This window comes from Orycteropus afer, unplaced genomic scaffold (genome assembly GCF_000298275.1).
Source record: "Orycteropus afer afer isolate SDZICR_OR568_19922 unplaced genomic scaffold, OryAfe1.0 scaffold00294, whole genome shotgun sequence".
NCBI classification, from domain to species: Eukaryota; Metazoa; Chordata; class Mammalia; order Tubulidentata; family Orycteropodidae; genus Orycteropus; species Orycteropus afer.
In genome coordinates this window covers 858,888-872,156 of record NW_006921881.1, presented here as the reverse complement: position 1 = coordinate 872,156, position 13,269 = coordinate 858,888, and the positions used below count along the sequence as shown (strand labels likewise).

Sequence of the window (13,269 nt, the reverse complement as noted above, 5' to 3'; positions counted from 1 at the left end):
TTATCTTGTCATTTCTTCCATTTGCTTCAGCTACTCTCCACTCAAGGGCAAGTTTCAGAGTCTCTTCTGACATCCATTTTGGTCTTTTCTTCCTTTCTTGTCTTTTTAATGACCTCTTGCTTTCTTCATGGATGATATACTGATGTCATCCCACAATTTCTCTGGTTTTCAGTCACTGGTGTTCAATGAATCAAAGCTATTCTTTCGATTGACTCTAAATTCAGGAGGGGTATCATCAAGGTTATATTTTGGCTCTCGTGGACTTGTTTTAATTGTCTTCAACTTGAACTTGCATATGAGCAGTTGATGGTCTGTTTCACAATCAGCTCCTGGCCTTGTTTTGGCTGAAGATATTGAACTACTCCATTGCTTCTTGCCACAGATGTAGTCAATCTGATTCCTGTGCATTCCATCTGGTGAAGTCCACATGTATATCCATTGCTTATGTTGTTGAAAAAAGATATTTGCAATAAATAAGTCATTGGTCTTGCAAAATTCAATCATGCGATCTCCAGCATTATTTCTATCACCAAGGACATATTTTCCACCTACCAGTAACTCTTCTTTGTTTCCAACTTTTGCATTCCAGTTACCAGTGATAATCAACACATCTTGAGTGCATGTTTGGTCAATTTCAGACTGCAGAAGTTGGCAGAAATCTTTAATTTTCTCATCTTTGGCTTTGGTGGTTGGTGCACAGATTTGAATAACAGTAGTATTAAGTGGCCTTCCTTGTAGGCATATGGATGTTATCCTATCACTGACAGCATTGTACTTCAGGACAGATCTTGAAACACTCTTTGAGACAATGAATGCCACACCATTTCTCTTCAATTTGTCATTCCCGGCATAGTAGATCATATGGTTGTCTGATTCAAAAAGGCCAAAACCAATTCACTTCAACTCACTAATGCCTAGGATATCAATCTTTATGCCTTCCATTTCATTTTTGACAACTTCTAATTTTCCTAGATTCATACTTGTTACATTTCATGTTCTGATTAGTAATGGATGTTTCCATCTGTTTCTACTCATTTTGAGTCATGCCACATCAGCCAATGGAGGTCCCAAAAGCATTACTCTATCCATATAATTAAGGTTGTTTCTACTCTGAGGAGTCAGCTCTTCCCCACTCAAATTTTGTGTGCCTTCTGACCTGATGGGCTCATCTTGCGGCACTAAATCAATGTTTCAGGGCTATTCATAAAGTTATCTTTTCACGGCTATTCATAAGATTTTTACTGATCAATTGTTTGAGAAGTGGATGGTCTCTTCTTTCTTCTGAGTCTGTCTTAGCCCAGAAGCTCCACTAAAACCTGTCCACCATGGGTAACCCTGCCTGCATTTTGCAACACCGATGGCACAGCCTCCAGCTTCATAGCAACACATAAGCCACCACAGGATGACAAACTGACAGACAAGTTTGTCTCCTTTAGTTATTCCTAACTGTTCTGTGCCCGCCTAGGAGCTCTGGTAGCATAGTGCCTAAAGCACTTGACTGCTAACCAGAGGCTGGCAGTTCAAACCCACCAGCCACTCCTCGGAAGGAAGATTGGGAAATCTACTTCCATAGTGATACTGCCTTGGAAACCCAAGGAGGGGTTGCTATGAGTCGGGTCCCACTTGATGGCAAAACAACAACAACAACAACTGTGCCTGCCTATCTTGGGCCTTGGCCTTAAAATAGAGCCACCCTCCAGCGAAAGCAGTCCTGAGCCCTGTGACTGCCTACCTCAGACCCCAGCCTTAATACAGTGCTGCCCCCCAGCAAAAGCAGCCCCCACGCCCCATACCCGCCTACCTTGGGCCAAATATTCATGGTATTTGTCCCAATCCCACAAGAGAAGTTCTCTCAAAGAAGTACAGACAACAAAGATAAACCCTTTTACACGTACAATACTCCATTGTCAGTGATAATAAACATTAATCTACAGGTAAATAGATGGGTACACAGGCTGAATGATCAGGTATGTCTAGACAAGAGGGAATAACCCATGACCATATATTAAGTTGGCAGATGATATTTCTACACACATTTGTACACATATGTAAGAATGTCCAAATATATAATAGCGCTAACCAGGGGCAAAGTTATGATAACTTCTTGGCCACAGCCAAGCACTCTGAGGGAGCGAGTAGTTGGACCTGTGGGCTCAGGACCATGGTTGCAGGGGACATCAAGCTCAATTGGCATAACATACTACAGAAAAAAAAAAACATTGTTCTACATGAGTAGCAACTGGGGCCTTAAAAGCTTGCAAGTAGCTATCTAGATACAACAACAGGTGTTTCCTCATACAGAGCAAAGAATAAAACCAAAGATTCATTAAAGTATTAAAACAATTAGTCCAAGGGATTAGTAGACCATGCGATCCTCAGCCTATATATCTAGGGTACCAGAAAAACTAGATGGTGCCTGGCTATCACTGTCAACCACTCAGAAAGGGATCAGTGCAGGAGATTCTGGATAGAGTGGGAGAACAATGTGGAACAAAACTCAAAATCATTAAAAAATAAAAGACCAGCTTTACTAACCTGACAGAATCCGGTGAGACCCTCCTAAGACTATGGCCCCTAGTTACCCTTCAGGTCTGGAATTGAACTCACTCCCAGGGCTTCCAGCCAAACAGTACAGGGTGAACATTTACATCAAGGAGAGACACTCCTTGGAGCAATCAATCATGGGAGAACAGAAGGGCAGTGTTTGCACAGGGAGATAGCTCAGGGGGCAGGAATGCATAGGAAAGGAGGACACAGGGAAGAGGTAACTACATCAACGAAGTAGGGAGAGAGCTGTTACACTGTGGGGAACTGTAGTCAATGTCATGAAACAAAATGTGTACAAACTGCTGTACGGAAAATGAATTTGCTCTGTTCACCCAAATCACAATAAAAATAAAAAAATAAAAACATAAGGAATTCCCAGGTGGAGCAGAGAGCAATAGATGAGTCAATGAACTACCAGCCTTGGAGGCTTATCCCCAGTGGCTCTCCCAGAGAGACTGGCACTTTTCTGGGATCTTCTCTCTCTACCCCACATTATATATGCCCTGAGGTATTGGTGAACAAGGGGTTGAATCTGGAGGCTTCGGATCCCTGGGTCTCCACAGAGGAGATTTTGGAGGCTCTATGAATGAGACCTTTCCCAAGACCCAACCCAGGGGCACTTTACCCTTCACTCACCTGTCAGCCCCAAGGTGGACACGGGGCCCACGCGCTGCCCCTCATGGAGGCCATACAGGTGCATCTTGTACTTGCGCCTGGGCTCCAAGCCCTGCACAGTGACTTCACGCTCCTGGCCCCCGACATGCACCACCTGGGGCCGCCCATCCCTGTCCTTATACTGCACAGTGAAGGCATCAAAGTGGCCCTGGGGGATGGTCCAGGAGAGGCTCAGTGAATCTGAGGTGGATCCGGTCACTGTCAGCTCCCCCAGGAGTGGCTCTTCGGGGATCTCCGGGGCCTCTGTGGTAGGCTCTGTGGGGGCAAGGGTCTCCTCTACCTCTGTGGGGGCAGGGGTCTCTTCTTCTGGAGCTGAGGTAGGAGACACAAAGAGGGAGAGAAGGGGCCCTGTGAGATGTCTCAAGGAGAAGCACAGGGAAGCCATGGCCATGACTGGGGTCTTGAGGTCAGTTCAGAGAAGCCCATTGTTGGGCTGGGTCATCCTGATGGGTCAACACCTCACAAATGTGCCTGGAGCCCCACGTCAGGTGTGGAGAACAAGTGACAGGCACCAGCATGCCTGCACCCTTCTCTGCCCAGGGGCACTGGTTAGACCTTGGGGAGCTGTAGGGAAAAGCCACAAAGGTCTCATGGCTACCATCACCAGAGAGTGGGTGACCCTCCCACTGGATCATCTCCAGGGCCTTCATGCTCCACTCACCAGTCACCCCAATGGCAGAGACAGGGCCCACACGCTGGCCACCATGGAGGCCATACAGGTTCATCTTATACTTGTGGTCTGGCTCCAGGCCCGAGATGGTGACCCCATCCTCTTCCCCTGGCACCTGCACTGCCTTGAGCTGGCCATCCCCATTCTTGTACTGGACCAGGAAGTAGTCAAAGCGGCCCTCAGGGACAGTCCAGGACAGGTGCAAGGTGTCAGAGGTGGCATCAGTCACAGTTAGTTCCCCCAGACGTGGCTTTAAGGGAGGCTCGGGGGCCACTGTGGGTGATTCTGAAGGTTCATCCTCTTCCTCCTGTGAGGCTAAACAGAGACATGGAGAGAGAAGGACCTGAGAAACTCAGGGTGTCCATGAGTCTCTGTTCTCCCCTGGGCTTACCAGTCATGTAGAAGGCAATATAGTGGCCAGAGCTCTTCTTTATCACCAGTCAGGAAACCATGCAGGTCCACCAGGTATACCTCAATTATGCCTCAACGGTGGCAGTGGGTTCATTTGCCACAACTCATTGAATTATTGACTTGAAATAGGTAAATTTTATCCTATGTAAATGATACTTCAATAAAGCTGATCTTGCAAGCACTGGGTATCTAGTAATGGTGATAATAAATTTGGTAATGGATGTGGATGATGGTTGCACTGCATGGTTGATACAATCAATTCCACTGAATTGTAATGTAAAAAATGTTGAAATACACATGTATACCAATGTTCATTGCATCACTATTCACAGTAACCAAAAGGTGGGAGCAACAGAAATGCCCATCAGCAGATGAATGAATAAACAAAATGTGGTATATACACACAATGGAATATGACTTACTCCTAAAGAGAAATGAAAGGAACTCTGATGATGTAATGCCTAAGGCATTTGACTGCCAAGCATAAAGTTGACAGTTAAAACCCACCAGACACTCCATGGAAGGAAGACGGGGCAATCTACTTCCATAAAGATTTACTCACTGCCATCGAATAGTTTCTGACTCATAACAACCCCCATTGGGTTTCCGAGGCTGCAAAGCTTTACAGAAGTAGATTGCCCCATCTTCCTTCCACAGAGCAGCTGGTGGGTTTGAACTGCTGACCTTCTGGTTAGCAGTTAAGTGCCTTATCCACTAGGCCACCAGAGCTCCCTATAAAGATTTACGGCCTCAGAAACCCAAAGAGGGTTGCTATGAGTCAGAATCAACTCGATGGCAATGAAGTCCTCATGCATGCCACAACTAGATGAACCTTGAAAACATCCTATTGAGCAAAATAAACCAGTCACAAAAGGACAAATACTATATGATCTCACTTATATGAAATAAGCAAATATATAGAAACTAAAAATTAGTGGTTACTAGGAGCAGAAAGGAGGAGGAAAGAGAGAGTGTTGGCTTGGGAGGCGGGCCAGGGAGCTTATGTTAATGGTGGTGGAAAAATTTAGAAAAAGACAGCAAGACTGGCAAAACTTGAAGCATGTAATTGTCACTGAATTGTGCATGTAGAAATTGTCACTGTATGTTTTGCTGTGTCTATTTTTCACCACAATTTTTTTTAAAAAAGTGCTGAATTGACAAATGTTGTGCTATATAAAATGTTACCACAACAAAAAATTAAAATAAAATTGATCTCTTCCCTAAATAAGGGGGGGATAGGGAGTCAGAAATAGTGTGGGCTCAGTGAGAGCAGGAAGCCGAGGTGGGGAAAGAGATGTGGGGTGTCCAAGCTGCAGCCCACTCACCAGTCACGGCGAAGGTGGAGATGGGACCCACACGCCGGTTGCCATACAGCCCATAGAGCAGGAGCTTGTACCTGCGGGCAGGGTCCAGGCCTGGCACGGTGATCTCCCTGAGGCTGCCCTCTACAGGCAACACCTGGGGCTGCCCATCCCTGTCCTTGTACTGGATCACAAAGGAGTCGAATTCACCCTCAGGAACCATCCACGAGAGGCCCACGGAGTCTGGGGTCACACTGGTCACCTGCAACTCCTCCCCGAGACGGGGCTTTGGGGGATGCTTTGTTACGGTCTGGTCCACAGCTCTCCGAGTCTCTAAGATGGAGACACAGGGAGGGCATGGCTGAGCTGCACCGAGAGGCCTGGAGGCAGGGCTTTGCTGTGGCTGAGCTCCCACAGGGCTGGTGCAGTGGGCTAGTGCAAGGGTCGGGGGAGCTGGATCTGAGCCGAGAGGCTGAGACCAAATCCCAACCACAATGACAACTACCTCGGGTGACCAGTGGCCTGGAAAGGGGCCGGGTGCTTCTCCAGAAGGCCTCAGGGGAATAGAGCAGGACTTGCAGGGGACCCCACTCACCTGTGGTGCCATCAGCAGTGAGGGGGCCATGGCGCTTCTTATCCAAGAGGCCATAGAGGAAGAATCGATATTTGCGGCCAGGGTCCAGAGGGGTGACAGTGACTGAGCGCTGGTGGCCCTCCACGGACACCACTCTAGGCCCACTCCTGTCCTTGAATTGGACCGCAAAAGAGTCAAAGTGGCCCTCAGGGACCGTCCAGGAGAGGTGCAGCGAGTCTGGGGTGGGGTCCGTCACCCATAACTCCCCAAGACGGGGCGGGGCTCCTGAGCTGTCGGCACCTCGGGCAGCTGACAGAGACGAAACGTTCTTGAGCTTATTTTTTCCAAAATAACCCCGACTGCCTCCCACTGGGATTGGAAAAATACAGAACTGCCCAAATGGTCTGTGCCTCCCCAAAATGTTTCCATCATCCTCCTATTCCTGCCACCAGCCCCAACTGGCCCAGGCTTCTCTCCACTTGATCAATGTGCAGAAGGGTCTTCTGCCCTGATACATCTCTGGGGAAAGAGACCTCTAGCTGCCCTCTGTCCAGCTCATCAGACCTACTGGAGACCGTCTTCCCAGCAGGTGCAGCTTATCACAGGACTTGATCTCTGTTTCCTTTTACCCAGAAGCCCACTTCTGGGTCACTGTGGGATTTGGCTGGCCCCTGGGGAGATCTGAGGGTCCTGGGGAGGTCAGAGGGAGCACAGGATGTCTGATGTGGGCAGACCCTTCGTGAAAGACGCAGGAAATATAATGAAGGTGGTCCTGGCTCTGCCACTGTCCCTTTCTCACATGGCACTGGCTGGGCCTGGGAGAACTGAGACTCCCGCAGGGCCGGATGGAGGAGTGGGGGCTGCCTGTGGGTGGGGTAGACGGGTGAAGTGGGGAGCTCAGACGGGGAAAGGATCTGGTGTCTGCCCAAGGAGCCATCCGGGGCCTGGGAAGGAGCTGGCCTGCTGCCTTCCTGGACAGCGTGGACTCTGACGACATTGTTATTGAGAGAGTTTTCTGGCAATAGGGAGCCCCCAGGGGCAGGGGAGGGCCTGGACCGAACCCCAAGAAAGGGGCATAACTGGGCTAGGCTGGGCCAGGCAGGCTGGGCCAAGCAGCCAGCCCAGATCTCCTCAGGTTCCAGTTTCTGAGGCCTCAGGAAGAAGGGAGTCAGGGTAGAGGGGGGTTGGGGGAAGCAGATATGGGGCTGAATGGGCCTGAGCTGGGAGGGTAAGTATCTGGGTGAGAGATTGTGGTGCGGGGTCAGAGAGGAGGCAGCAAAATCCTCAGAAGTAACAGCTACACAGGGCTGAGACCCCACAAGACCCTGGGAGGCACGAAGGGCTCCGGGCTAGCCTTGGCCCTTTTCCCAGTGCCCCAGCCCAGAGGGGTATCTGGGAAATAACACCTATGGCAATTGGTTTTAAACTGGTGAATGATCTCTCAAAGCGGGTGATGGAAACTTCGAAGGCAAATATTGCGTGTGCCATACCTGCCATACCCTACACACGCCTTTGCCCCAGGAAGGGTCCAACCAAACCCACTGCCATGGAGTCAATTCCAACTACCGAGACCCTACAGAACAGAGAACTGCCCCATCGCATGTCCAAGGCTGTCAATCTTTATGGAAGCAGACTGCCTCATCTTTCTCCTGAAGAGCAGCTGGTGGGTTTGAACCACCAACCTTTTGGTTAGCAGCAGAATGCTTTAACCATGACACTATCAAAGTTCCTCAGGGGTCCAACAGAGGTGGAAATTAAGAGACAAGAGGAAAGGTCACGGGGAGAGAGCAGCCCCAGGAATTGGCCTTGGTCTGCTGTCTTCTGGACCAGGACAAGCAGTGTGACTTTCCAAGTGAAAGAGAGAAGTGGACAAGGGGAGCCCTGGCAGAAGAAGACCAGCAGTGTGAAGAAGAGCGAGAAGGCCACATGGGGGCTCTCACCAGTCTTTGCCTCCACAGAAACTGGGCCTCGTCGCTTCCCATCCTGGATCCCAAAGAGCAGGAGCTTGTACTTGCGGGAGGGCTCCAGGTCAGGGATGGTGACCTCACGCTGGTCTGCGGCCACAGGCACCACCTGAAGCTGCCCGTCCCTGTCCTTGTACTGGACTACAAAGGAGTCAAACTCGCCCTGAGGCACCGTCCAGGAGAGGCCCACGGAGTTGGAGGTCACGTCCGTCACTGCCAGCTCCCCCAGGCGAGGCTCTTGGCGGGGTTCAGGAGTCTCTGTGGCTGCGGCTGGTGGGAGAGGAGTTGGGGTCCGGGAAAATAAAAGAAGCAGCTGAGATTTCTGAGGGCAAACTTCCCCCTCACACAGCTCCTGCGCTCCATGGGCCTCAGGGAGTCCATGGACTCAGATGGGAAACTGTTACATCTTTATTTTCATGGACCTCTACCTGAAATGTAGCATTTCCTTCAAAATGAATGTAAGAAACTAGTGACGTGAGCGTGACTCAGTCACTAATGGAAATCACAGGTGTTTATACATCACCTTAGAGTGACTTCAAAACTTCAAAATACTGCTTAAATTTGCTGCTTTTAAATGTGATTAGTTCCTTAAACTTGGTGCTAAATCTGGTTATTTAAAAATGAATAAAGAAGCCCAAACCCAAAACCCAAACCTGTTGTCATCCAATCAATTCTGACTCCTGGCAACCCCACGTGTCACAGAGTAGAACTGCTCCATAGGGTTTTCTCGGCTGTCATCTTTATGGAAGTAGATCACCAGGCCTTTCTTCTGCAGTGCCATTGTGTGGGTTCAACCCTTAGGTTAGTAGTTGGATGCAAACTGCTTATACCACCCTCAGCCTCCTTAATAAAGAAGTCCATGTATTATTGAATCATAAATGTGACTTCTACAAAGTAGTTTGATCATTATCTATCAATATATTGGTTTCCTTTGTCATCCTATGCATTGTACAGACTTTTAGGCATTGTTCTGAGTGTGGTCCTTGGGTTTCCCCACACGCATGGCCCGCAGATGGTGGAGTGCCTGTGCTGGGGAAGCCATGAGGGGCAGGAAGGATGATCTGTGACAGGGCTGCTTCCCAGAGGGATGCAGACTTTGGCGCTGCTGAGGGAAATGCAGCCGGGGCCAGGCAGCTGAGGACCTCTGAGAGAAGAGTCTAAGCTGTGTGTCATTTATCCTCAGTAACAAAGAGCAGCAGGGGGAAATGCAGCCACGTCCAAGTCACCACAGGGTTGTAAAGAGAAGGGGAGGAAACAGCTGTAAACAATCAGAGAGTCTGCGGGCTGGATGTAGGTCAGATGGAAAGAAGACATTCCCACCCGGGGAGGGATGGAGGGAGGTAGGGAAGGGACTAAAAAGCAGGGATAGTTCCACCTAGGGGAGGAGCCAAGGGGTTGGGAAAACAGACTAAGGTGTCTATGACCCCAGAAAGGACGTATGGGATCATTGAGTCAAGGTCTGAAGGAGCCCAGCCCCTCAGTGTGGGAATGGTGGTGCCCAGCCAGGACTGGGAGAGGAGCCCTGGGATGGAACAGCCTAACCCCCTCACTCACCTGTCACAGCTACCACAGAGAGGGGGCCCATGTGGTGCCCATCATGTATCCCATAGAAGTTGATATTATACTTTTGGGAGGGCTCCAGGCCAGGGATGGTCACCTCACGCTGGTCTTGGCCCACAGGCATAGCCTGGGGCTGTCCATCTCTGTCCTTGTACTGGACCAGGAAAGAGTCAAATTCACCCTCCGGGACTGTCCACAAGAGGTCCACTGAGTTGGGGGTCACATCTGCCACTGTCAGCTCCCCAAGGCGAGGCTCCTGGGGGGGCTCGATGGCTGGAGGAGCCTCTTCTTCCTGTTGTGGGGCTGGGGCAGAGATGGGGGAATGTTAGGAAAAGACCCTCTTTGCCCTTGGTAGTAATTATTGTTCTTGCGGTACCCAGGTAGCTTTGATGTAAAACTATACTGATTGGTTTTATCTGGCCAACAACCCTTCCCTAATTAGAGTCCCTCCAAGTGTCTGGGGCTGTGCTGGGTGGAGGTGAGGTGTCAGCTGTCACAGAGACTCTGAGAAAGTGGCTGGAATTCCATGTAAATGCCCATCACTCTAAATTCATCCCTCCTCTCCCCTAAACCCCCCATTCATGATGCTCAGCATCTTCCCTGGATGTACAGTGGGTGTCTCAGACACAGAGGAGCATCTAGAGTATGGCACATGCCCTGGGCACCATTTAAGGGGGGGTGCCAATGCGCAGTTTCTATTGGCCATCACAGTTCCATCACCAGCTGTGAGAGATCATTCAGCAATTTAAAACTAATTGCCATAGGCGCTGTTTTCCGTAGAAATGCCACTGCCCCTGAAACCCAACAAATCCAAAACTGAGTCATGAGCTCCTTCACACTTGCTCCACCCCCACCCCACCCCATGCAGCCTTCTCTGTTTCAGTAAAATAACAACTCCATCTTCCAGCTGCTCAGGCCAGAACCCTCGAGTCACCTCTGAGAGACCCCTCTCTGACTCACATCCAGCCTATGAGTAAATCCTGTTGGCACGACTTTCCTAATCTGACCTCTTCTTACCACCTCCGCTGCTTCAGCTCCAGGCATAACCACTGCTTGCTGGACTATCCCAATAGCTTCCCTAAGTCACCTCCCTCCTCTAACACAACTCGCCATTCAGTCTGCTCCCAGAATAGCAGCCAGAGGGGTTTCAAGCGGTTCCATCTTCCTCAGAGTAAAAGCCTACTCTTTACAATGGCCGATGAGGTCCCACATGTCAATCTCTCACATCCTTCCCTTCACTCCATTCCCCACTGTGCCACAGACATGCTGGCACCACCTTGCCTGCTGCCCTCAGCCTTTGCTCTTCCTTTTGCCTGGATGCTCTTCCCCCAGACACTGTGCAATCTGTCATCTCACCTCCTTCGGGGTTTTCCTCAGCCATTACCTTCTCAGCGAGGCCCCTCTCCCTGCCCTATTGAGCAGATTCACCATCTCACCTCTTGGGCATTGTTTTTTTCCACAGTGCTCACAGCTTTAACCCACTGACACATGGATGCACCCTGCTGTCCGCCTCCCTCCACTAGAAAGTGAGTCCTCAGGCAAGCACTTTGCCTTGTTCACTGCTGTGTCCCCAGCGCCAGCACACAGGAGGTCCTCAACCAGTGTTTGTTAAATTAGTGAGCAGTCTTAGGGGGACAGTGAGTTTATGTTAATGGGAGAGAAATAATTCAGAAAAGGGTGGTGAGAATGGCTGCACAACTTGAAGAATGTAAAGTGTGGAAATGTACAAGTAAATTGTTGAATCAATGTATATTCCGCTGTGTATATTCTTAACAATGGCAAGATAAAACAACTTTTTTTGAAAAATTAGTGAGCAGGTTTGGGCTGGAGAAGGCTGAGCTCAGGACCAGCCATCCCCCAATGGTCTGGAATGTACTGAGTCTAGAAGCCACCTCTCATTCGTGAGGGAATCTGGAAAAGTGGTCCCAAGAGGCACAGTGGTGGAAGGGATAGGTGGGTTTGACTCCTAAGAGCTTGTTTTTCTGGCTCCTGAGGGAAGACAAGACTAGGCCCCAGAGAGGTAAAATCTGCTTAAAAACAAAAAGGACTGGTGATGATGAGGCCTCAGGCAGACAGAAATGAGTCTAGCAGGGGTAAGAAGCTACAATGGGAGCTGAAAGGGGGACAGCAGAGGCCAGATTCACCATCATTTACTGAGCCTCTCATAATAACTCCCTGTGTTATAGAGTAGAATTACTACATAGGGTTTTCTTGGCTGTAATCTTTATGAAAGCAGATTGCCAGGCCTTTCTTCCACAGTACAGCTGGGTGGGTTTGACCTGCCAACCTTTAGGTTAATCGTCAAGTGCAAACTATTTGCACCATCCAGGGGCATAGGGATGCCCATGAATTGGAATTGACTTGATAGCAACAGGTTTCTTTTTTTTTTTTTAATTGAGCATGTATTATGTACTAGGGAGTTCTGGTGGTGTAGTGCCTAAGGCACTTGACTGCTAACCAGAAGGCTGGCAGTTCAAACCCACCAGCCACTCCTCAGAAGGAAGACTGGGCAATCTACCTCCGTAGAGATACTGCCTCGGAAAATAAGGAGGAGTTGCTATGAGTTGGGTTCGACTCTATGGCAATGAGTTTAATTTAGTTTACTATGTACTTGGCACCAGGGCAGGCATTTTATTTCATTTCATTTGCCTTCTATGTTTGTTAGTTCCCACAGCATCCATTTCCTGCTCATTTTTTTGCCCTCTGTACTTTTTTCCCTACCACTCATCTGTCAGTTTGTCATACTAAGATGGTTTTCACGTTGCTATGATGCTGGAGCTATGCCACCGGTATTTCAAATAACAGCAGGGTCATCCATGATGGACAAGTTTCAGTGCAGCTTCCAGGCTAAGTAATACTAAGAAGGAAATCCTAGAGATCTATTTCTAAAAATCAGCCAATGAAAACCCTATGGATCAAAGAACATTGTCCAAGACTTCAACTCACTTATTTTGGATGCGTCATTAGGACAGACCAATTGCTGGAAAAGGACACCATGTTTGTTAAAGTGAAGGGTCAGTGAAAGTAAAATAAACTTTGAATGAGATGGACCAATACAGTGGCCACAATGGACTCAAACATACCAATGATCATGAAACTGGCACAGGACTGGGCAACGTTTCATTCTGTTACACATGGAGTCACAAGACATCACAGCCAACTTGACAGCAACTAACAACAACACAGGAGCTCTAGTGGCTAGTGCCTAAGGCATCTAACTGCTAACCAGAAGGCTGGTGCTTCAAAGCCACCAGCCACTCCTTAGAAGGAAGTTTGGGCAATCTACTTCCGTAGTGATACTGCCTTGGGAACCCAAGGAGGGGTTGTTATGAGTCAAACTGACTTTATGGCAGTCAGTTTGGTTTTTGGTTTTTAACAACAACATACTTCCTTCCATGAGGGAGAGAAATTGTCCCTCACCATCAAGACTTCTTTGGTGGTGGTTTGGCTTTAGTGGGAAAGGTGAGATTAGAACTACTCATGAGTATGACAGTCCCAGTGCTGCATTTAGGATAATCTTTTTCCAATTTAGAAGTGTTTATAATTAGCTCTGCGCATTTCATCTCC

The 13,269-nt window shown here is 48.9% G+C and overlaps 1 protein-coding gene across 1 annotated transcript in view; it reads right to left on the bottom strand.

The window, feature by feature from the left end:
• TNXB (tenascin XB) overlaps nucleotides 1-13,269 on the bottom strand; it is a 66,218-nt gene that overhangs the window by 30,792 nt on the left and 22,157 nt on the right. The window contains 6 exon segments of the mRNA XM_042782369.1: nucleotides 3,184-3,534; nucleotides 3,884-4,207; nucleotides 5,629-5,937; nucleotides 6,200-6,487; nucleotides 8,119-8,427; nucleotides 9,697-10,005. Of these exon segments, the coding sequence (XP_042638303.1) occupies nucleotides 3,184-3,534; nucleotides 3,884-4,207; nucleotides 5,629-5,937; nucleotides 6,200-6,487; nucleotides 8,119-8,427; nucleotides 9,697-10,005 (1,890 nt within the window).